This window comes from Uloborus diversus, chromosome 7 (assembly GCF_026930045.1).
Source record: "Uloborus diversus isolate 005 chromosome 7, Udiv.v.3.1, whole genome shotgun sequence".
NCBI lineage: Eukaryota > Metazoa > Arthropoda > Arachnida > Araneae > Uloboridae > Uloborus > Uloborus diversus.
The window spans coordinates 150491486-150516679 of NC_072737.1; the positions used below are offsets into that span (position 1 = coordinate 150491486).

At 35.2% G+C, this 25194-nt stretch overlaps 2 protein-coding genes across 2 annotated transcripts in view; one reads left to right on the plus strand and one right to left on the minus strand.

Moving 5' to 3' along the window:
* The window catches only part of LOC129226056 (anaphase-promoting complex subunit 2-like), a 35914-nt gene extending 24325 nt beyond the window's left edge, over nucleotides 1–11589 (minus strand). Inside the window, exons 1-5 of the mRNA XM_054860637.1 lie at nucleotides 11364–11589; nucleotides 9953–10409; nucleotides 6738–6831; nucleotides 1460–1592; nucleotides 8–100 (exon numbers count right to left, since the gene is read on the minus strand). Of these exons, the coding sequence (XP_054716612.1) occupies nucleotides 8–100; nucleotides 1460–1592; nucleotides 6738–6831; nucleotides 9953–10409; nucleotides 11364–11429 (843 nt within the window). The 5' untranslated portion in view covers nucleotides 11430–11589. The remainder of the gene's footprint in view (nucleotides 1–7; nucleotides 101–1459; nucleotides 1593–6737; nucleotides 6832–9952; nucleotides 10410–11363) is intronic.
* A 214-nt stretch (nucleotides 11590–11803) lies between these two features.
* The window catches only part of LOC129226178 (histone deacetylase 11-like), a 32688-nt gene continuing 19297 nt past the window's right edge, over nucleotides 11804–25194 (plus strand). The window contains exons 1-3 of the mRNA XM_054860778.1: nucleotides 11804–11931; nucleotides 12940–13109; nucleotides 15060–15160. Of these exons, the coding sequence (XP_054716753.1) occupies nucleotides 12971–13109; nucleotides 15060–15160 (240 nt within the window). The 5' untranslated portion in view covers nucleotides 11804–11931; nucleotides 12940–12970. The remainder of the gene's footprint in view (nucleotides 11932–12939; nucleotides 13110–15059; nucleotides 15161–25194) is intronic.

Consider the following 25194-nt stretch of genomic DNA (forward strand, 5'->3'; position numbering starts at 1 on the left):
TACTTACTTTATACTTTTCTAATCGATCTACTGGTTTTGAGTTGTCTGTGTATTCATAAAAGATAGAGCAGAACCATTCCACAATGTCAGTAACAATCCACTAAAGCAAATAATAATAGCATAAATGGGAGATATAATCCACATCTAATTCTCTTCACAATTTTAAATAAAAAAAGAAACAGATATTTCAAATAAATTGCTGCCTTTAGAAATGCCTACACAAACCAATTAGATGTCTTTCACTTCAGATGTCAGTCTTAAAATTAAGATGGATCTCGAATCACCAAATAATTTATGACTACATTTCTCGTTTATGATGTCAAGATGACATCATGCTTTTTTAGAACATTTTTGACTCGCCTCCCCCCTTTGTCACAAAATGTAAGGGGAGGTGTGGCACGTTGGTCCGCTTTTTTACTTATTTTTTATCTCATCAAAAAATTTAATGAGCAGTTCAATGTTCAATAATAATTTTCACTAAACACTTCCCAACACCTCAATATTTTTTGGAAATGTTGAAATGATAAACTGTTTTTGTATTAATTTTTTAACGGAACTTCGTAAAGTGGACCAATGTGCCCCATGGGTGAGGTACATTGGTCCGACTGGTGGGGCACGTTGGGCTACATAACTCAAACAACATTTGTTATAATTTTAGTGATATATACTAACAAACGTTGTAACTACCTAGTTCTTTTTTGTGTGTAGAGTGAAAGATATTAAGTTTAAAGGTTAATATAACATATTAAATTGATAAATCATCTTTAATTGAAAACATTAATAAGCATTCAATATTAGTACACAATTATCTTTTGAAAATCAAAAGAAAAATCAATTGTTGAATATTCATGAGACAATATTGAAGTTAACTAAAGATGTGTTAAATGACATTTGAGAATATAAAAGTGCTACTTCAAAAGCTTTGGAAGTAGCACTTTTATTGGACTGAGTTTTGGGAGGATGAGTCATGATGAGGTAATGGGTGAGCAACCGCCTCAATTTATTAATGTTTTCTAGGGTTCTTATTGAGTAGTGAGGTCTTGCATGATCATGGTATGGAATCACACTTTTTCGGCTGACAATTGCTAGAGAGAACTTCTCGACATTGCACTATTGGATTTCTTTTAGTTTTGGTTGATATTTGACAAAAAACTTGTAAATTTGGCTGACATCCAAAATGCCCTCTCCAGATATTTTTCTCTAGAAACCAATTGATTTGTATCAGTCTGGCATTGAAAATTTGCTCAGTAGAAAGAAAAATGCTACTGATGATTACACAAACTTGTTGAAAATTTAGGGCTTGAAAAAAAAAAAAAAAAACACTGCTTTCAGGTTCTCCAAGAAAAATAGAACTAATAACTATCATTTACTAATGCTCTAAAATTTTATTGCAAGATTACTGATACATTTGCATGAAAGAACTGTTATTAATAAAGCTAATTTGTACTAAATGAATTACCAGGTATAATTTATCTAGAAGAGGAGTTTCAAAATTTCCTTTACAGACATCCTGTATGTGCTTTTTTACTATATCTTGAGCAACATTAATTGGCACATCTCCAATTACAGTCTCAAAAAAATGTAATTCATACCTGAAAAGGAAAAAGTATTTGCTTAGTGAATGCAATATCAATGCCCTTCCAGTGAATACAATGAATATTAATTTTTAATACACGTTTTAGTTTCGGGGTGGAAAGGGGAGGGAAGGAACATAGATGTGTTGTCTATTAGAAATAGTATAAAAATTTAAAATAGTAATTCTCATTAATGATTGCAAATTGTTATAGGCATGGAAAAACCTTGAGCCTTCAATACAATTGAGAACTGTAAAAAAGTGCATGCAAGTTCAAAAATTTAAATTTAAGCACCTAGTGTTATTAATGAGATTCAATGCTAAAAGAAAAAAAACGAATTTATTGAGATAACTTTCCTCTAAAATCAATATATAAATCAATAAATCAGCAATATATTTTTTAAAAAAATAATCAAACGTAGTTTAGTTACAAAACCTGGTTACTGAGCTAAGGGGAATAAATACGTTCACAGAAAAAAAAGGTGGGGACGGGGAAAAATGTTTATAACTACTAACATAAGATTAAATGAAACTCAGAAAACACTAAAACAAACAAGTAGATGAAGCTTGGCTTCAAACAAAATATTGGGGTTCCCCTCCTCCTGTGCTTATTTTCTGTCTCTATTTATGAAAATAATAATAATAATAATAAATAAATTAACTAAAAAACTGAAATTTATAAAAACACAAGGATTCATTATTCTTGCTCCAATCACCCATTAAATTTCTAGGAGATAATTTTCATGTCTTTTTAATTTTATGATCATACAAAGAGGCTCAAAATATTAATGAATGCATAAAAATGTCTGATTTTTGTTGTTGACTTATTCCACATAATCTAGCTACTATTTTCATATTTTGTGCAATAATATTGGATAATATAAGGGTAATGGTGGCTAAAGAATCTCATTTAATGTTCATACTACTAATTACTTAAAAAATGCATTTAATAAGTTTTCTGTGCTCTAAGTGGGAAAGCGTTTCCTTAATTAATAAAGAAACCTATTTCGCAAAAATTCACTTATTGCATCAGAGGCTGACACAAATTAAACCAGGGTTGGCTGTATATCGACTTTCATGCAAAAATATACACCACCTTCATTCAGAAATAGAACACTCAAATACAAATGTGACGACTAGTGTTCACTCTAGAAAAAAAAGGGCAGAGTGCTGGCCTTTGAAAGGGGCACTATTTTTTAAAAAGGGCACTATTTTAACCCTTTCCGGCGCGGTGGTCACAAAAAGGGACACCAATTTTAAAAATTTCTTTAAAAAAAAGTTTTTTCTTTAAAACTCCAAAAATCGCTGCATCAGTTGCTTTTATTTCTCTTTAATGCACACAGATGGCAGCACTATTAAATATGACTCTTTTTGTTGTCTTAATTTCTTGTTCAAAATACCTCGATTTTCAAGCTCAAATACAATATTTTTTTCAAGATTTTAAAATTTACACCATAAACTAAATCAGTCAACCATTTTCCCTCAGGAATCCTGAGCTAATCAATCATAATTTTGTAAAAGATTTGAGTTCATTTTTAAATGCATAAACAAAGTTTCTTTCCAGGTGTCCCCAAATGTGGACACTGCCCGTCTAGAGCATTGATCTCACTGTTGTTGGTGAAAGATGTAATTTGATACATTTCAGAAAGGGGGGACCAAAAGAATAGTTTACAATGGGCTTTTGTTTATTTATTTTGGGTTCTTGACCCAGAACAGGTGAATTTGAAGGTCCATGCCTGCACACATTTGAGATCTGCTTTTCCTACCAGACAGTTGTATACTTTTTTTATTATCAGCTTTGATATTATTTTTTCTGTAAATGGTATTATACAGTCGTATTTTTTCATTTAATATTTTATAGCGAAAAAGGAATGCACATAAAGCAAGAACAATATGCCAAAAATATTTTTAACATTTTAAATTGCTTATTTAGATAATTTTATATAATCTATATGAACTTTCTTGAATTTTACTTCATCTTTATCTTGGAATTTTTATAGTAAAAATATTGAATTTTGTGTTCTAAATATTCTTAATGGCATAAATTATTGAAATAATTAGTAAAAATGCTTAAGAGCTTAAAATATTTGAAATTACTCCAATTGTCATACGTGGTAAGCATAACCACTTCAGAAAACAATTTCTGCTCTAGGAGGGCGGTGGTCACAAACGGGGACACCACCCCAAGATGGAGGGGGTGAATTTAAAAAAATTTTGACTGTAAAATCAATGTCCAGATAACCAATTTATCCCATCCATTGTGTTTTTTTTTTATATTTCTAAAATTTTAATGACCCGTGCCTGTAAGGGTTAATGGGGTGTCCCCCCACCCAAGGCCAATGATGCACCACTCAAAAAGTACTGAGATCCCCCCAATAAGAAGATTAAGAGGAGAAATAACATTTTAAAACACCTTGCAAAAATTCCCGCATGGAACCCCCCCCCCCCCCCAATCGCCGTCACCACTGACTTCAGTATTAAATATGACTTCATCCAGAAAATGCACTTGTCTTCAGAATAGGGTTAGCTCATTCCCCCCCCCCCCCCCAGCACACAAATGCCAACTAAGCTAATCATTTTCCACTCTCCATAGGAACATTTATCTTATTCTGAAACTTGGTTTTGGGTGTTTTTCAACACTTTTCAGGCCATAATTTTGGCTACCTGGCTTTAGATGTTTTTCAACACTTTTCAGGCCATAATTTTGACTACCTATCCTATAAGAGTAAAAAAATTCTAGGCATTTCAAAACCCTTTTAATTTCAATTTAAGAAGAACAGTATTTAATTACTGATCTATCCTTTCTACTTAAGAAACTGCCTAGTAATGTGCATAGTGCCATTAAGTATTTTAGTAGACATCAAAATCATGATAAATGTAAGTTCTCATTTTTAAAATATATTACACTTCAAATAGAATAATTAAATTAAAATACTGTGTGCAGTGCTTCAGAAATGCAGTCGTAGCAAGGTGCAAAACAAAAAAGACTTTATTTGAGTTCTATTTCCTAGTCTTGGAGTTGTTCAAATTCATAACACAAATGTGTTTACAGATGTATGCGCTGCTAACTGCAATGGCATAAGCAGCTTGGGCCACGCAAAGACATCTCAGACAATTTTTGTGAAAATTTAATATATCGGCATTTTATTTTTGTGATTTTTTTAAAAATCAATTTTATAATATTTATGAACGCAAAAGAAGCAGTGTAAGATCATTTTAGTTGAAAAAAGCACAAGTATGTCAAAAGTCTACTTTTTCTTCTGTCAATAAGTGTTTAAATGGTCTGTTATATGAATCATATACAAAGATAATAAAAATACTTAGCAAAAAGGAAAGAATTGAATGAACGCCCTGTCAAAGCAATATGTTTCCATTTTTAAACGATTTTTTTATGGGGGGGGGAGGGGGCTGGGGGTTAAAAATCCAAGATATTAAAAAAAATACCCTTGTATTTTAGCCCAGTAAGCTTTGCACTATGTTCTTCTTAGGAAACAATCAGAAAGTAAACTTTCCAGAAACAGATGTGAAAAAATTTGCTACACAATCACTAGCAATGCGCTAAAATTAGCTAAGCCTAATTTTCACGTGCAAACGAAAAACGGACACAAAGGGCTGAAAACGTTAGAAAAATGTCAGTTGATTCACGTTGATTTTCAGAAGATCAAGAATGGGAAGGAATGAAACAATGATCTCTCCCCTTCCCAGAGGACCCTACTCTTCCCACAACCTTTAAAAAACCCACCCTCAGTAAAAGGAAGAACATGCCTTTGTTTCCTACTGATAAGCCTGTTTGAACTCTGGGAATCTCATCCCCTCTTTGCCTAGGTATTTGCTTCCCCTTTTGTTTATGAGGCCGTTTTCAGGGTAAAATTCTGGGAACAATGATAAGACATTGGCGTTTTTGCGGATGATCGCTGGACAAATAAAATTGCTCCGATATCGCGGCAGGTCCAAATGATGCTTGAGGCATCTTTTCAAAAAGCCAGGGTGCAATTTCTTATTTTTGAAAAGGGCAGGGGCGCATTCTGCTGATATGGAAAAGGGCAGGGCGCATTCTGCCTGTATGGAAAAGGGCAGGGCGCTGCCCCCCTTCAAAAACGGCGTAGCGGGAACACTAGTGACGACCAGCAATAGGCTCTTGGCCCAGCTAGGATGGTTCTAGTCAATTAATTAGTACCCAATGAAGATCAATGGCCCTCTTAACACTATCCACACTCTTGCTCATTACCACCTCTTCTGGTAAGCTGTTCCAAGTGCCCACAAAACCCTACTAAAGTAGTAGTTTTTCCTTATTTCTAGGTTAGCCTGAGGTTTGAATAGCTTAAAACAATGACCTCTCGTCCTGCTTTCAGTGCAAAAATTTAATCCATTAATGTCATTCATTTTGATACATTAAAAACAACTGAATCATGTCCCCCTCTGATCCTCCTTTGCTCCAGGCTATACATATTAAGCCTATTAAGTCTGGTATCATAATCTAAATCTGAAAGTCCCCTTACTAGTCTAGTTACCCTTCTTTGAACCCTTTCTAATGGACAAATTATCTTTCCTCAGATAAGGTGACCAAAACTGCACAGCATACTCCAAATCATGTCTTACTGAACTAACAGATTAACAAGGTCCTGTTCTAAGCATTTACCACAGTGCTAGATGTGATAAAATTGTAAATGCAGCGACACAAACTGATTTGACAAATGAAAAAATTTTCAAAATTTTCACAGACAAAAATATTCAACTAAATCTGCAAAATGCTGTTATAAATTCTGCAAGAGAAAAAATGCTCCTAAATTGAGAATTGACTTTGGAGTCTGCATTAAATATCTTATATGCTGTTATTAAGTGTCTAATTTAACTTAAGTGTACAGTGTACACTGCAGGTTTAAAATATAAAGTAAGTGTTTGCATTGCATATTTTATTAAATAATACTTAGTTCGTATATTCAAGCTTTTTAAAGGAAAAAAAATCCCCATTAACGTTTGTCAAATTTAATCCCTGGTTAAGATTTTAAAAATTTGGCTAAGGCTTTTCAAAATTTGGCCAACTTACTGGCTAACAGTTTAAAATCCCTAGCACAGGTACTAGATTAAAAGATAATAAATTATTTTGATTATAGTTTATTATGAGTCTTTCAGATGATTTTCGAAAAGAAATACCAAAACTTACAACTTTTTGATCGAAGTGGAAAAAGTATTCACAAAATCTTTGCAGCAGCATTTGCCATCTACAGGAATTTCACAGAAAGATTCAGAACCTTTATCTGTAAGTAATAGCAATTAAAAATAATGAAGTAATAAAACTTGCAAACTACTCTAAAACAGAATTATCATTCAGTAAAAACTTTTTGCTTTATACACAAATCTTCAAAAACAAAAACTATAACATAATAATTTATAAATGATTACTATTGTGAGGAAATAATATTATTAGTATGACCATTGTGCGTGTGTGATGAGATGGAAAGGCACACATCCAGTTTACAGGTGGAAATGGATGCATTGATTAGTTTTCAGGGATGTTGGCGTTTGCAGATGAGTGTTAGCCTCTAAATTAAGCAGAGTCGTTTTGAAATCAACAAATCACACAAGTAAAATTTTTACTTTTCCTCCTCATTAAGATTGACTTCTTTTAACTAAACATCTATTCCTTAAAATAGGTAGCGAAGGATGAAAGGACACATGCCATATTTTAGAATTTAGCGACATTTTTGGCAATATGAAAAAAAAATTTTTTTTAGTATACAGTAAAACCTCGTTAAAGTTCGTCAGTCAAGGGACCAAAAATTTTTGAACCACTTATGCGGGAGTGACTACTTATGTGGAGTGGGAAATTAAGGAAGAAAAAAAAACGCCTTACAAATATTAATGAATAGTAGTAGAACTCTGTGAGAAAAACAATAACTTATCTAATCAATTTCCATAAATTAGTGGAAATTTTAAAAAGGGGGGAAAATACTAATGATAGTTACTTTTTTATTTTCTCTTACTTATACATTACTTAGTAACAACAACTTATTTTAATGTAGTTACGATACATTAATACAATCCTTCAATGTTGACTGATGAACAAGTTGTTGCTTACGGAAAAGAACTACAGTCAAACCTTGATATCTCGAACCTCCTTATCTCGAAACCCTTGATGTCTCGAAAAAAAAATTTTCCCCACGATTTTCTATAAAAACCATTATGTATTTTCCATAGTTATCTCGAAATTTATTTTTCGAAACCCTTGACATGTCGAAATAAACCAGTTCCAGGGACAATTGCTTAATATTTTTCATCCCTTTTCTTGGAAATTTTTTGAATAGGGGATTGGGGCAAGATAATAGGGGAGTGTTGGTATGAAGGGGGGTGCTGTATTTTCCCCAGAGTTTAGAATCTTTGTGCATTTCTCTCGAACATGTTGTCCACTTTGAGGAAAATGGTTCGATTTTTCGTCCGTCATTTTTCCGTCGAAAACGGAAATGGCGTTCCTCATTCAGCTTTTTCAACTTCTACAAAATGGCTGCTGAGAACTTTTTGAATGTGAGGTTTACTGGTTAAAAATAAAATTAGAATTTTTTAAACGGTTTAGGTGAAAAAATCAAGTTGAAATTGTTGATTTCAAAATCTGATCAGCCTGTGCACTTTCGACAATTAGAAAATTTCAAATCTAGTGAAATATTGAAGACTACTTTATTGATCGGAGATTTGAAGTGGTCCAATAGTACATATATAAATGCATATAGCGTACGTGTGTTAAATGTGAGAGTTTACTAGTGTAATTTTTTTAAAAAGCTTGATAACTCAAAAACTCGATATCTCGAAAATTTTTCCTGTCCCGAGAGATTCGAGATTTTGAGGTTGTACTGTATCTCTTCTAACGTACATCAAGCTTTAACATCCTGTGTTGTAGTTCCTTGAACGGATGTTAAATACTGGACTAACTTTCTCCATGTATTAGATTTTGTCTGTCTTGCTGGAAAGAGTTTGATTCATATTCTCGGCACTCGGCAGAGTCACAGCAAGAAGTATGCTTTGAATGACCAGAACCGAGGATCGAGATTTCAAGGGAAAATGACTATCAAACAGCCTTTCAACTAAGTTTGACACTATTTTTCTAAGATCCAATAAGGAAAAGAAATTTTAGAAAACCAATTTTTGAGTGACTAGTTAACCGGTGTAAAATTAAATTTGGTGACCAGTAAAGGAGGATCATTTTAACATGACTGTGAATGAGACCTTGTCGGGACCAAAGAAAAACGACCACTTAAACGGAGTGACTACTTAACCGGTCGACTACTTAATGAGGTTTCACTGTATTTTCTTTACGTGATTATTTAGACCTGAAAGATTTAAGTTGCGGCAATAACTGTGTTGAGTTGGCAAAAAAGTAAAAATGACAAGCCTTGCATTCTTTATTCCAGCCCTACTCATGCCAATTTTCAATTGAAATTAATTATCAGGAGCATTATTATTTCTGACCGATGGCTGCTGAAAGAATAAAACCAAGACTCACCCACTTACATAGGATGTGACCTGTCCAATGAGACAACTGCCTTGACCACACAAAATTTAAATGTTTTACCTCTTGGGTTATTTTCTTAAATTAAAAAGTGACATATTCAATCTATAGAACCAATGACGCACTTGCAAATTCTGTTCTAACTTTTCTCTCCATATCACCCCCTTCACGAAAATGGACAATTCTGAAACAAGGCGGAGCAAAAGCTCAACTTTTCATGGTTGGACTATACTTCAATATACAGTAAGAGAACCTACCTTCAGACTTAGATAAAATGAAAAGCTTTCTGTGAACACAAATCCTAACTGGAAAATTTTCTGCAAATAATTATTTTGCCTAACTCATCCTTGAATAAAGAATTAAATTTACATTTAAATATGAAAGAGACAAAAAAAAAAGTGCTTTAAATTGTTTATTTATTTATTTATTCTTCAATAACATATAGTTTGCTTATTTTTCACCAACTGAAGAAAACTCCCAAAACCATTATTTTTTTCACACATGTGCTTTAAAAGGCTTTTACAAAAATAAACTGGGATTTTTTTAAAATTCCCTTTAATTTTTTTTAAATTAACATTAGTAGTTTGAAAAAAATTTCTGCAGAGTCAAAAATTTTCTGCGAATGCCGTTTGTGTGTTCGTCTATATTATTCAAGACTGCAGACCTTGTGTGTGGGGCGGAGACTGTCCCAAAAGACAGGGGGTTGAAACCAATTTACACTATTTTTACAGTAAGAAACCAAATATTTCTTGAGGTACCCGCCAATGGTTCAGTTTAATTATGCATGTCTCTCTTTTATTACTAGAGAGCTTCTAGTTATACTTCATTTTACTTTGAATTTCAAAAACAATACTAGATAACAAAATAATATACTTAACCTTTTGAGATCTTCCTGTAACACTCATAAACTTTAAAGGAATGTTCAAAAAAATCCACCAACACAGCTCTGAAATCAACAGGCCATTTTGCAAATGTGAGAGATCTAGCTGTAGAAAGCACTTCTTCTTTAATAACTGGTTCAACATATTGGATGTTAGATGAAGTATTCGAAGGCAAAGCCTGTGATTTTAGGTTGTCTTGTAAAATTTGCAACTCATCAATTGCAAGATAATAAGTCTTTAAATGATCATAGATATAATCTAGGGCTTCTGGGAACTTTTGGTATCTTCCAACACTGGAATTTTCAAAACGATCCCAAAATCCGGGAATTATGTTGTCATGCAGATCATCTTTAAGCGATGCTAAAAAATATTCTTTAATTATGTGTGACAAGCCATGTCTGTGCAGATATGAAAGAGCTGAAGTGAATTCGTCAGGGCTACATGATCTTCTAGCCTGAAATCAAGACCCAAGAATTGATCAAGTTTAATGCATGCCAAACATAAAACTTCATACATAATAAGGATTATGACAACAATAGAAGTAGATTTCAATCTGTCAAATCTTAGCTATTTTTTGTATAATTCACACTTGATTTAATAATTCACTTACTTGTTAACAATTTACCAACCCCAAAATGTCTTTTATTGAAACAATGCTATTTGTTTTAATATTTTTTTTTTTTAATTTTCCCCAAACAGTTTGTAAAACTGAGAGCCAACTTTACATTTTTTTTCTTCCCAAAAGCACTTATTACTTTCAATGCAGGTGTCCTTTTCATATAAACTAATAAAATAACAAAGGTCTTTGTTGTTTCTGATTTCAATTTTTTTTTCTGTTTAAATTGTTTGTTCCCAAAAACATAGGAAAAAAATTTTCAATTTCTAAAATTTTTTATTCAGTAGAGTAGGAGGAGATGGGTCAGGTTGGTCTGCTTATCAAATTTCATATTTTATCCCATAAAAAAATTTAATGAGCGGTTGTATAAATTATTCAAATTAAGGCTCATCATTTGTTCAAATTATTCCACAGGGGGTGGAAAGGTGTTAAAGGAAAGAATTAAACAACAATATGAATGCACAAACATGTGAATACATGATGTTTCTCTAGACCCGTCATTCGAATTTCTCGGGGAGAAGATGTAAACTGAATGCAAATATTATTGGGAAACAACAAAGACCGCGGCCACTAATGTGTAAAAACTTTGATTTTTCAAAGCTAGAGGGATGCAATTGACTCCCCTAAACGACGGACCTATGTTTCTCAAAACCGAGTGCCAACCAATTGCCACTTTGCTCAAAAATATAAACCTATTTAGATTGTACATTAAATTCCAATCTCTTTGAATGGGATCATAATTTAGCGAGTTTAATATCGTAAAATTAAATATGCACCTATACAAATATATACCTCGTTATCGGGGCCCAGATACGTTGTAACAACATTCCATGCTAAACCAAGATTCTCGATCTCCATAAACTGTATCAATAAATTCCAGCAAAAGTAAGTTTCTGAAATAGTAAAATCTATGAAAACAGATTTCTATGCTATTATTTCTTACATCAATATTTCAAAAGCGTCTTAAAGTAGTGACAACAATATTTTAAACGGTTTGTTTACTATTTACTTCGCCGCTAAAGTTTCTACGACTATTTCTCCTACCGACCTACTTCTAATCAACGATGAAAAGGCGTGCCTGACGTAATGCGCTACCTGATTGGAGGTATGGTGGAGATCAGTAACCAATCGAAGCCAATCCTCGACATAAATACAGTTGTAGTCAGTTGTGACTCGGAATCGAAATCGAAATCGAAATCGAAACTTTGAAAAGAGTTCTCTTTAATTTTTATGTCATTTCAAAGTTGGCATAATAACATATACATTTGGCGGGTCTTCGAATTAAAACTTTTGTTTAACCAAGGATACTAGCAGAAGCAACATTTTAAACTGCGGGCCGCAAGAGATGTATAAAGTTGTTGTAAGTACTCCGGTAAAGACTAAATATTGACAACACGTAATTCGATATTTCTACATGTTCGAGAAATCGAAACTGTCCGACTTTCTTATCACAACAAACTTGAATAGTAGAAAATGGAATTGTATAAACAATGTAAAGTGTTAACAAAATGCATAAGTGAACTTTAAGGATGAAATTGGAAGATCCAATCTTGCTACACATCGCATTAAGAAATATTACACTGTTTAAAAAGGTAGGGAGTGAAATTCTTAAAAAGAAAAAATAATAATTTTGTGAATCGGAACTCTCCAATATAAAGTATTTCTAAGCGAAAAAAGTTTTAGTTTCACTTTTTTGAAAAAAATTAAAAGAATTTTATGTAAGTTGTAAAATTTGATTGAAACTTTTCATCGTTGCAATTAACAGCTGCTTCAGGTAAGTTAAGCTATTCCAAATCCTATAACCTGTTAAAACAGTAAATTTGCCTGACTTTAAAATAAGCTTGAGATTTGAAAAGCTCAAAACAATGACCCACTGGTTTTGCTTAAGTCCATAATAATGTCCTCCATTTTAATAAACTTAAATAACTAGATCATACCTTCTCTTACTCTCTTTTGCTCGACCATATATTTTAAGTATTCTAAGCTTGGAACTATAATCTAAATTAAAAAACCCATTTATTAACCTGGTAGCCCTCGTTTGAACCTTTTCCATTAAATTGGTATCTTTCTTAAGATAAGGACTGCATAATCCAAATGAAGTTTTACCAAACTTCTGTATAAAGATAGGAGAATTTCATTAGAATTTTATGAATTAGGCCTAGTGATGAAACCCAACATTCTGTTGGCATTTTACTACTTGATATACTGCACTGCTGACTACTGATTAAGGCACCCAGATCAACAACATTTACACTCCTCCCATGTGTAGAGATATGTGTTAGTACAAGGTCTTTCAGTTTCATTTATTTTACTCTATATTTCCTCTTTTTTTCTGAAATGAAAATTTGTTGACATTTTTTTTTCATAGCAGGTGAACGACTTTGTCTTCTGCTTCCAAAATGAACATGTATTTTGACATTGAAGAGCGTCAGCTGCCCATTATATATTCATCGCATTACAATATACACTTCATGGGATTGGAAAAGCTGCATCCTTTTGATTCTGCTAAGTGGGGCAAAATTTACCATTTGTTGGAAGGTAAATTTGTATGATAACTGGCCATTGATGAAATGGAATGGCGAACATCCGCTTTACAGGCAGAAATGGGTGCATCTATTGGTGTTTACAGGGATGTTGACTTTTGCAGATGTGTGTTAGTCTCTAAATTAAGCAAAGCTTTATTAAAAAAATGAAATACGTACATCAACTCGTCAACTGGATGTTTGCCAATTCCTTCGCAACAATGGGCAGATAATAACAAAAAATATAGTTTTTTCTTCATTAATTGGTATTACTAATAAAAAATTGTTCACTTGAATTATCAGTTTGAGTTAGCTAAATTAATATTGTAAGAATGAAGGCTCTCTGTGCCGATGTCAATAATGTTGCAAGATTCCGGGCTGTTGTGCCATGATCTGAGTGTTTTCTCCCAATCGTTTCGACCACCTCTGTGGCAGTCATCTTCAGTGTCAACGTTGTCGAACATTGCCGATGCAGATGCGGTCGAAACATTTAGGGTAATAACACTCAGACCACAGCACAGCAAGCCTGGAATTTTACAACATTATGAAGTTAATATTGAAAAAAAAAAAATCCATTTAAGTCTAAAGAGGTATAAATAGAGTAAAAATAAAATTGATTAAAAGTGTTAGCAAGGAGCTCTATTGAGGTTTGAAGCTAAACAGTGCATTGCGGTGCTGGATTAAGCCAGTATGGAGCCTGCAATAAGGCTTTAGTCATTTGTAGGATCAAAAAGGAAAATTGGCTCTTAGACACAATGTTTAAAATAAGTATGTTTGTTGTTTTTCCTTTTATGTGAATTTAACCTTTGTACTTCCTCTGCCCTGGGAAACTTTGTAATGACACATTTTTCAATTACAAATGTTACTAAAATGCCCTATATTCTATATAATTAGGAACAGTCATGGACTTATTGTGTGTTTTTGTTTCATATTTGAAGCAAAAATTGCAAAATCACTCTTTATAAAAATTAAAATTTCGAAAAGAACACTTTAGAAAAAGTTCAGTTCCAAAAGCTATGCTATACTAAAATTGCAATCTCAAATATGGACAAATCTTTTCATGATAAATGTGAATTATACATTAATTCTCATCTGAATTCATTCATTTCTTTGTCTCTTTTTAAAATGTTATTTCTAAATTACAAGCTATTTTTAAAACAAGACATTTTCTGAATGGTGTTGTGTTCATGTGGAAAAATGCTCTATTTCAGAAGTTAAAATGAAAATACCAGTTCCATTATAAATAAATTATTAAAAAAGTAAAATAATATAGTACATTTCTTATTGTAAAACCTTTAAACGAAAAAAAAAGGGGGATGTAATTAACTGGTGGTGGAGGGGGGTAGATAAAAGGTGGTATATTTAGAATTATATTCACTTTCAGCAAAAAGAGGAATCTATTCAGTGGGGGGGGGGGGGGTCAGGACCCGACTACTGAATATTCTGAATAGACCATTGAGAAGAGATAAAACAGAGAGAGTGAAGACTTTCATTCGTGTTGGAAGACCGCAAGTCACCTGATAGATTTTAAAGAAAAGCATTGGAAGAAATCAGGTTTCCTTCACTAGTTTCACGCAAAGCGTGTCGACCATTCGTCATTGTTGAGTCACGTGACTTGAGCTCTTTGCCCAAACTTTTGCTTGGCCTATGATTGGACTATTTTCTTCCATTTACTAATTCCTAGGGCCCTCATGATTTAGGGGCCTCCAAATAGCAAAAACTGTTTCTGTTAATGGCTAAAATTTAAAAGCTTGAATACAGAGGGCATTAAAAAATAATTTGGAATTGAGCCCCTTATATCTTAATCGAGCCCTGGGGGGGGAGGGGGTATACTTTTTAAGTTTTACAGTGTATATGTGTATTTATGTAAGTTTCAATAAATGATCTTTTAACAAATTTCATTTAGCTTTTTTTTTTAAACTTATATTACGTACATTTATAAATTTAATTCTTTTACCCTTTGTAGAAGCAAAGCTTTTATCAAAAGACACTGTTGTTGAGCCCCATGAAGCGAGTGATGATGTTTTAAAGGTGGTTCATCCAGACACATACTTAAAAAAACTGAAGGTATATTTTATAACGTTAAGTACCTTATTGTATTAAGAATTAATTTTTAGTATTTTTCCCCCATAACTTTGGTCTGATGTAATTCATATAGATGTTATGAGTACAGTAATGAAAAATTTATATATTGGTGCAGTCGAACCCTGCTATAGTGAAACCAGGATGTAGCATTCCCCTGTTTGTAGTGAACCTTCTGAATGCTCTGAACTGATGTCCTATGTCATTAATACAATTTCAAACACTTGTAATAATCCCCAAATGCTAGAATTGGCTATAGCGATACAAAATTTCAAACTTTCATTCATCTGGGAAAAAAAAGTAAGAAAGACATCCTATTATTCATAAATGTACTTGACTTAAAAAGTGGATTCACTTCAAACAAATTTTGTTGGACAGAATTTTTGACCAGTGGTGTTCCCATAGTCCATATATGCCGTATACTCTTAAACATTTTTAGACATATGGCGTATACCCACAAGCTTCAAAAATTTTCATATGACACATTATGTATATGATCGCATACACATATTGTGCATAACTGATTATTGGGAGTATACCCTCAGAAAATTTGATGGAAACAGCACTGTTTTTCATTTTGAACATGTGCAAAGAAACTTTCAGGTTTCATGAGCTTCAGTATTTTCCGATCGATCCAAAACCTTTCACAAGAACAATTCATCTTCTGTTATTGATGAAAAAAATAGAAGATCTCGAACCTGCAATTTCAGCTTCAGAAGCAACTATCTGTGTTTTGATTTTTTTTTTTTTTTTTGAAACTGAAACTATAGATCAACATGTTGCGGATTTGTTTCCAATAGTTAACTAAAAAACTATTTATCAATAGTTAACTAATTAACTTGGCAAAATTCATTTAAAATCAAAATGCTTGCTCCAAAATGATGCTCAAAAAATAACATCCTTCTTCCATGCTATAGATTTTTTTTTTTTAAAAAGATAAATTTTTATAGTTATCTTATTATTGAGTAGCAAACCTTCGGCTATAGCCATCTCTCAAGTCGGTCAGTTGAGTGTTTGTTATAACGGGGTTGGACTGTATTACGAGAAAAAACATTTGGTATAAATAAAGAAATTGTTGGTGCTTAAACTATTCAAGTTTTACAGTGCCTTGTTTTCACTTTAAATATTCCTATGACAAATTGCTCTGGGTAGTGTTATTAGACAATTTATTCGTATGTTACAGTTGACTCTAACAACCCGCCCTAGACTCCTGGATTTGTGTTGTTATACGAAGTGATTGCTTTATCAAATGAATTGATTATATTTTAGCTATTGCTTTCTCCTTAAATTCGACTAATATACTGTTTCTGAATGATGCAACCAGTGTTAAGTATCATAATATGAAAAACAAGCTTAAAACTGAAGTTCATTAAAATATTATAATTCAGATAGAAAATAATGCTCTTTAAATGTTATGGCATTATATGATGATAACATTATATAGCATTATAAATTAGTTGTACTTTGTATATGTACACACTGCAATATACAGTAGATGCCTCTTAATGTGATCAAGGCTAACATTATCAGAATCACGAAGTCCCGGAACACTTGTGTATTAACATGTGTTAAAAAAAGTATGATATTTAATCAGTGTCTCTGTTTATTGTTATCAATTTTTCCTAAACTTTCAATTTTTCCCCTTTTTTTGTTCCTCAATCAAAAGAAATACAAAGGCAAACCCTGACAAGTAGCTTCCTAGAAAACAAGTTCCCTGCTTATCAGTAAAGCAGAAGAATTTTTCTCCCTGCTCAGTTACACTAAAAACTTCACTCTAAATGGTCAAACATTTTAGCCATGGGGAAAAAGCACAATGATTAACTGTCGAGGAAAAAATTGACATTTTAAACAATTTTTGACAATTTAACCATGATGAGTCAAAGAAATACTGCACAACAGATAAACATTTCTCAGCCAGTAATTTGTAAGTTATTACAAACTCGTGATGAGATTGAAAACAAAGTGAAGCCAAAAGAAAATTTAAACAACAAGCGAAACTGCTGGAAAAGATGGTGAAGTTGAAACTGTTTTTTGTGAATGTCAGGGAAAAGGATGTGCGAGTAAACCATACCTGCCAACTCTTCCAGATTTCCCGGAAGTTTTACGGATTTTCATGTCCTTTTCGGTTTTTCTGATTATGAGGAAAATCTTCCGGATTTTTCATGTTTTGTAGGAAAAAATAGTATCTTGCCACTTTTGGCGCTAACAATACTTTTGCGAAATGAGGCACCACGATTTATAGTACAGTAAAATTAGGCCAAAAAATGGCCAAACCCAAACATCCAAAAAAAAAAAGTGAAACCTGTTGCAAATTACTTCTTACCCTTCCAGCAAGAAGGGGTAAAAAGTCCCAGCACTTTGCACGTCGAGTTTTGGGGGGAAGGGGGGGAGACGAAATAATCCTCTATTTAAATAAAAATAATTTCTATTACTTAAAAAAAGTTCTGAAACCTCGCAGAAACCACTCTATAATAGTAAAACAATAAACTCTCACATAAAAAAATTCTAATTAACCGGGGTGTACAGGCGGGGGGGGGGGGGGGGGGTGTCCATGGAGCAGCTTTGCGTCATTGGAATTTTTAAGGCAGTTTTTTCAAGGGGTATTTCTTTATTGAGGACTTTTATTCTTGATGGGTACTCCGTCACACTTAAGGGGTGCGCCATCGCTTTGAGGGGGGGGGGACCCTGAATTTACATTCTAAAATCACAGTGAGTGCACATTTGCAGTGAAGTTCACGAAAAAATTTCCCTGACTTAAACTTTTCCGAAGTACAAAATGCCTCACAATGATATGGTAATGTCAGAATGACAATTCTAAAAGATCTAAGCGAGCTCAGTAACCAAATTATTTGTGACTGGAGTTATTAAACTGTTTAGAGCGCTGGAAAAAAAATTCCTGTGCAGCATAAAAAAAAGTCCAAATTGACCAAAGTTTCCCTACTTCTTCTTGATTAACTTACTTCAACTTCTCTACAATCTTTTGCCATCACCGTAAGGGTGGGACAAACCGGAATTGCCAATAGTGAGATGGGCATTCCTGCAATTCTGCACCCTCTAAGTCGGTGGGGGTTCTCATTTGCAAACACCAAGCTACCTCTCTTTTACGCAGCTGGTTATGTGAATTATGCTAAATATGCGGACATATACTTGCAACTCTATCTGAAACTTTTGAGTACATTATGCGATAAAAAAAAATTTGATCACATCAAACATCAGCAATCCATCGATCTAACGCAGTGACAAATTCAGGTGGTCTAGAACCTGTAGTGATTCAACGATAGAACAAGTCTTGATGAGAGCAATGAGCAATACATCAATAGAATGCTAAATATTTACACCTTTTTGTCTCTCAGTTTGGAAATCTCAATCCGTTTCTAAAGCCCCAGAAGTTTCTTTCCTCTCAAGTTGGTATGGGTATTGCTCGCTGATGATAAGGTGAGTTGCAATAAGACCTTTAACGTTCGGGAAGTAACATCAAATCATATTGAAGTCAAACAATTTTGTGGCATTTCTTTGTAAATTAGGTAAACACAGTTATGTCTTTAGCTTCTGTTACGAGAGTAGTTACTATCTGTAAAGATGTGTAAGCCCAAACCATCTTTTACATCGAATGGTATGAACAGTAAAGATGGAATAACAAATTGCTAAAAACTTCTGGTACGAGTTATGCACTGATCCTCCATCAGTATTCGATGAATCTGGTTTCAGAAGGAAAGAAATCCTGTATCGTTAAAGTGCTTTTATCTGAAGCAAAAGGTTCATCCACCATCACAGAACGAACAGCTGGTGTCATATATGAGGCAATGAGAAGCAAAAGGGATGTAAGTGGACATTTTCAAGTTTTGAATAAAATGCGTTTAAAGATAAGATCCTAGGTAGACTTTCATTGATTTTTTTTTCTAAATCATGCTGTATAGAAGCAACTACCAGGTCTACTAGGACCATTTCTTGCCCCAAGATATAGGAGAGGTTCACCAACCATTTGTACTGGTTATCTCCAAATTTTTAATTTTGCCCTTTGCTTCTCACTGCCTCATATGTAATAGAAGGAAGATACCCGCTTGAACACATTTTTGGTAATGATATGTAAGTTTCAAGGGAATATGCCAGCAATGCAGCGTGTAGGTCACTTGTAAGTATGGGAAAGCTAGTGTCATTTTTGATGAGTGTAAAGAAAGCACCACAGAAATATAAATGAAGTCCTATTACAACAGCCAAGCCTTCTGCTCTAGAAGACTTTCTGCGTCTCAAATCTTGTGCTTGCTCTGAGGGGTTCATTGGATATAGTGAATGTTTGAAAAGTCTGAAAGTAGACTGAAGTGCTCAATTATATGCACAAACTGTGTTAGACATAGCTGCAACAATAACGATTTTGCTGAGGATCTAGATTCCAAAAAACATCTTGATAACGAAGACTTTTTGTTACAAGCTTAGGAGAAATCATTTGAAAGCAAAAAACAGTTCAGCGTTATTTTTCTGGCCATTTAATCAAATGTGCACCATCAGAGGGGGTGGGGGGGGAGGATAATATTTTAGTACATAATTTCGTTTTGGGACGTGAGCTACTGTTCTTATGGGGTGGACAGTCCTGATTTATGCATTTTAGATTTGCATGAAATAATACTTCTACTTGAAATAAAAGGTGGGGGGGGGGTGAGGATTTATTTTATTTGGCAGAGGGGGGGGGTGTTGTAGCTTAAAGAGGAGGTGCACCATCGCTCTTGGAAAATGGACACACTTGATTTCTAACAATTTTCTTAGCATAAAATAATGTTTCCATATGAAATGTATGGAGGGGGTTCGGGGGGGTACTGCTTCGCTTTACGGGGATAGGGGGGCTCTGTAGCATTTGTGGGTTTTGTCATCCCTCTTGGGGGTCAAACACCTTTAATTTTATGCTTTTAAATTTAGTATAACATAATATTCCCACTTTAAATTTATTCTAAAAATTCTGAAAAAATACTCAACTGCAATTTTTAGATGCCCCCCATTCCAAAACCCGACGCACAATGGGGTGGGACTTTTTACCTGTTCTTATTGGGAGGGTAATAAACAATTTGCACCAGATTTAGCTTTTTTTTTTTGGATGTTTGGGTCCGACCCCTATTTTTACTGTACTATTAGGCCAAGTAGCAAGGAGAGGTTGCCGTAGGAGAATTGCACGAGAAGATGTAATGCAGATTATGACGCCACTCAGTGATACAGAACATGACTTTACCGGGATCCAGTCAAAGCGAGCGTCGCGACGGGCAACTAGGGGAACGACTTTGGAACCGTTTATCATTTTCTCTTTCCCTCAGATTGTGCCGTTTTTGCTTCGTTCTATTTTTAAGATGAGTAAACATTATTCCCAAAAGCAATACAAGTAATTTTTACTAAACGAAAGTTAGTTCAATTGATATGAAATTCATAACTAATTTCATATTGTTAAATGTAAAGAGGTTAGGTGCCCTGTTTGGTTATATTAAGAGTTATTTTGCTCTTAATTATTTAATTAATTTTGAAGAAATTAGGTACAATTATGAATGCTAAACATTCCTTAACAATTTTCATAAAATCTTCATGAAACCGAAAAAGTCTGGTTTAAAACAATAAAAACTATTTTTTTCAAAAAAAATAAAAAAAACGGTTTTTTTACTAACCTTGATTTGCAGTTTTAAAATTAAATGCTTCTTAATTGCACAAAATCATCATTTTTTTCACCTGTATTCTTTTCGGTTACTGTTATCAAACTATATTTGTCCCAATGTGATCACATTAAGTAGTGCCTACTGTATTAATTAAGAAAAAAAAGAGCTTAGTAAGAATTTCAGGAGAAACAAATTTTAAAAAGGTATGAGCAATTGATTTATTACATCCCAGAAAATACGGTACCAATCTTCGAATGTATTTTATAAAAATATAAGATGTACTTTGTATATATGTTTTATTTATTTATTTAATTTTCAAGAAAATCGGTACTTAACTGCAGTTTAGAAAGCTGGAATTCTGCATCTTCTAAATGATTCATATTGTTACGGATTCGGTGCGACTTCCACTTTCTTGAAATGAAGACACAGTTCTTGATAAAAGCACAGGAAATTTATTTACACTATGTACAGGAAAGATCGTCAACAACTGCAAAATTATTCATCAGCAATTAAGCAATTATCACGCAACACCGTAAACTCAACGTTTACACACGTATTTACTTCCAAATACGAAAACAACACAGCGAAATGCCTCGCTATAAACAGAGCTAATACACACACTCAGTTCGAAATCTGAATCGAAACTCACTGTTTATCCATCGCTAACGGCTTTTATAAACATCGAAGAATTTTCCACAACATTCTTTCTGCTTCCAGAAATACGTAGACCGTTTTACAACTACACTTCCATTGATAAAATCAGTGAATGAAATAAGAAAAAAAAAAGAATAGGGGGTTGTATACTTTAGCCATATGTTAAGGGGTTGTATATTCATTACGGGAAACTATTTACAGGTTACGTTACTACAATAATTACTATTTACAGAATTTGTAACATTGCCCCCTTCCTAAGGACTGCACGTCCCGGGCAGTACAATCCCCAGAAAGGGTGCCAAACTTCTATCACAAGTTTACAAATATACACATTAATTAATAACTAACAGATACAGAAAACACAATAATAACAAGAAATATTACTAAACATTAAAAGCAAAAATTATCTACCACTTTTATGTTATCAACCATGGTTGTTTACGTAATACTCATGAACTATGGCCATAGTATGGGGCTAACCGATCATAATGTACAACCCTAGGTTTTGCATTAGGTGATTTTTGGATCCTCACTACGACGTCATTTAGTCGGTTAACGACTTTGTAGGGTCCATCCCAATGCGACTGCAATTTGGGTGAAAGACCTTTCCGTCGGATGGGATTCCATAACCAAACCTTGTCGCCTTCGTTGAATTCATGTCCAGTAGACCTTGTGTCGTATCGGGTCTTCATCTTCTCCGCCGCGATGTTGATTCGCTCTCGTGCGAAGTTATGAACGTCTTCCAACCGGGCCTGGAGATCCTGGATGTACTCCTCAGGCGATGAAGGCGCATCCGGAGGACGACCGAAGACGAGATCACAAGGTAGCCGAAGCTCTCGTCCGAAGAGCATCTGAGATGGGGCAAATCCGGTAGTCTCGTGGACAGCACTTCGGTAGGCCAGCAGGAACAAAGGTAGCTTCTTGTCCCAATCCTGTTGATTTCTGGATACCATAAGCGAGAGATTGTTCAGGATTGTGCGGTTAAATCTCTCCACCATGCCGTCCGATTGTGGGTGTAGTGGTGTTGTCCTAGTTTTCTCAATTCCGAAAATTTGACATAGGTCCTTAAACACAGCAGAGATAAAATTCCTCCCTTGATCGGAATGAATCTGCAAAGGTGTTCCATATCTCGAGATCCAATGTTGAACTAGAGTCTCTGCTACGGTGGTAGCCTCTTGATCTGGAATGGGATATGCTTCCGGCCATTTGGTGAAGTAGTCGATGGAAACAAGAATGTATTTGTTCCCATCAGCAGTTCTTGGTAGAGGGCCCAGGATGTCGATCCCAATTCGTTCGAAAGGAGCTCCAACGTTGTACAGATGCAGCTTCCCTCTGCTTCTCTTCTTCGGTCCTTTACGAGCAGCACAGGCGTCACAAGAATGGCACCACTTCTCCACGTCATCCTTCGCCTTGCTCCAGAAGAAGCGCTCCCGAACTTTATTGAGGGTTTTCAAGACACCAAAATGTCCTCCAGTCGCACTACTATGTATTTCTTTCAAAACATCTGAAATCCTTGATCGGGGAAGTAGTAACTGCCACCTAGATGCTTTACCGTCGTCAGATTCCCATTTCCGGTGTAGCACGCCGTTCCGTAAATGGAGTGAGTTCCATAAAGCCCAGTATCTTTTTGTTGCAGGACTGAAGATGGAAACGTCCTGCCAGCTAGGGCGTCGACTGTCACTTTCCATGAACTCTAAAATTGGTTTTATGTCGGGGTCTTCGAGTTGATCTTTTCGAACTTGGTCATCACTCCATGGATCAGGTTCTGATGATGTTGGATTCACTGTCACCTGATAGGCGGTAGGGCTAGTCGTTCCATACTGTTTCTCGATTCGGGAACAATAGTGGCAGTTCTCAGGACAGGGTCTCCTTGATAAAGCGTCAGCATTACCGTGAGATAACCCTTTTCGATGCTTGATCTCCATGTCATATTCCTGGAGCCGCTGTATCCATCTGGCTATCTGGCCTTCCGGATTTTTGAAGTTCAAAAGCCAAGTTAATGAGGCATGATCTGTCCGAAGCAGAAATTTTCGGCCGTAGAGGTAATGATGGAAGTGTTCTACAGCTTTCACTATGGCCAGTAACTCCTTTCTGGTGACGCAGTAATTTCGCTCCGACTTTGATAAGCATTTGCTCCAGTAAGCGATGACATGTTCATTTCCGTCAATTTCTTGGGATAAAACAGCTCCAATTCCCTCGTTGCTCGCATCAGTGTCCAGGATGAAGGATTTTTCAGGCTGAGGATAGGCGAGGATAGGCGTTGATGTTAAAGCCTCCTTCAGTCGTAGAAATGCATCTTCGCATTCTTTTGACCATTCAAACTTTTGCTTGCTCTCCGTCAGCTTATGCAAAGGTCGTGCAATGTTGGAAAAACCCTTCACAAACTTCCTGTAGTACGTGCAGAGCCCCAGGAAACTTCGCAACTGATGGATGTTTTCGGGACGACTCCAACTCCTGACCGCAGATACCTTCTCTGGATCGGTTTGCACACCCTCAGAAGAGATGATGTGACCAAGGTAGTTCACTTCCCGGCGGAACAAATTACATTTGGACGGGCTTAACTTCAGATTGGCTTCCTTAAGCTTTTGCAGCACCTTCCTAAGATTTGCCAGATGTTCTTCGAAGCTGCGTCCCACGATGATGATATCGTCTAAGTAGACCAGACAGGATTCGTAAGAGAGTCCTCTTAACACTGTCTCCATAAGACGCTCGAACGTAGCTGGTGCATTGCAGAGGCCGAAGGGCATCACTTTAAACTGCCATAAGCCTTGTCCAGTTGTAAATGCTGTCTTTTCTCGGTCATCAGGGTGTATCTCAACCTGCCAGTAGCCGCTCTTCAAGTCCAGGGTCGAAAACCACTTGTGTCCGGAAAGAGTGTCTAAGGTGTCGTCTATCCGTGGAAGAGGGTAACTGTCTTTCTTGGTGATTTCATTCAGTCGTCGGTAATCGACACAAAATCTGGTGGAGCCATCTTTCTTTCGGACCAAGACGATGGGAGAGGCCCAAGGACTGGATGAGGGTTCGATTACATCATTCTCCTTCATCTCTTTCAGGAGGGTCTCAACCTCTTCCTTCTTGGCGAACGGTAGTCGTCTTGGATGCTGTTTAATAGGGGGGTGTTCTCCAGTATAGATCCTATGCTGCGTTAAATTCGTCCGACCCACATCCTCCGATGTAGATGAAAACAGATGCTTGAAGTCGTCCACCAATTGTTCCGCAGCAGTTCTTTGATCCTTCGATAAGGGTGCACTCCCAATTAACTTCGATGTCAAGGACTCAGAAGACACAGTCTCGGGGGAATTGTTTCTTCTAATGATGCAGTTTACGGGAGTACAAGTTGCTAACACTTCGCCTTTCCGGATATTCCTTGGCCTTTCACTCACGTTGGCGACTCTCACTGGAATTACATCCTTAGAAAGGTCCACAAGCGTAGATGCTACCAGCACTCCTTTTGGGTTATTGCTTAAGTTGGGGTATTCAATGAGTCCAAATCTAAAACTATTGCTTTCTTCAATGGAGCCGGGTATTAATGATTCTGACCTTGAGGGAATTGATAAATCTGTTTGGGCAATTATTTGATGAGCGGATTTTACATCACTTTCTGCGGGAAAGACTGCTATGTCTTCTCTCGTCGAGTGCAGCTCGTTAGTCTTGAAGTCGAGGTTGAAGTCATACTTCTTTAAAAAGTCCAATCCGAGAATGAAGGGGTCTATGATAGCAGCAACGAATGCGGTA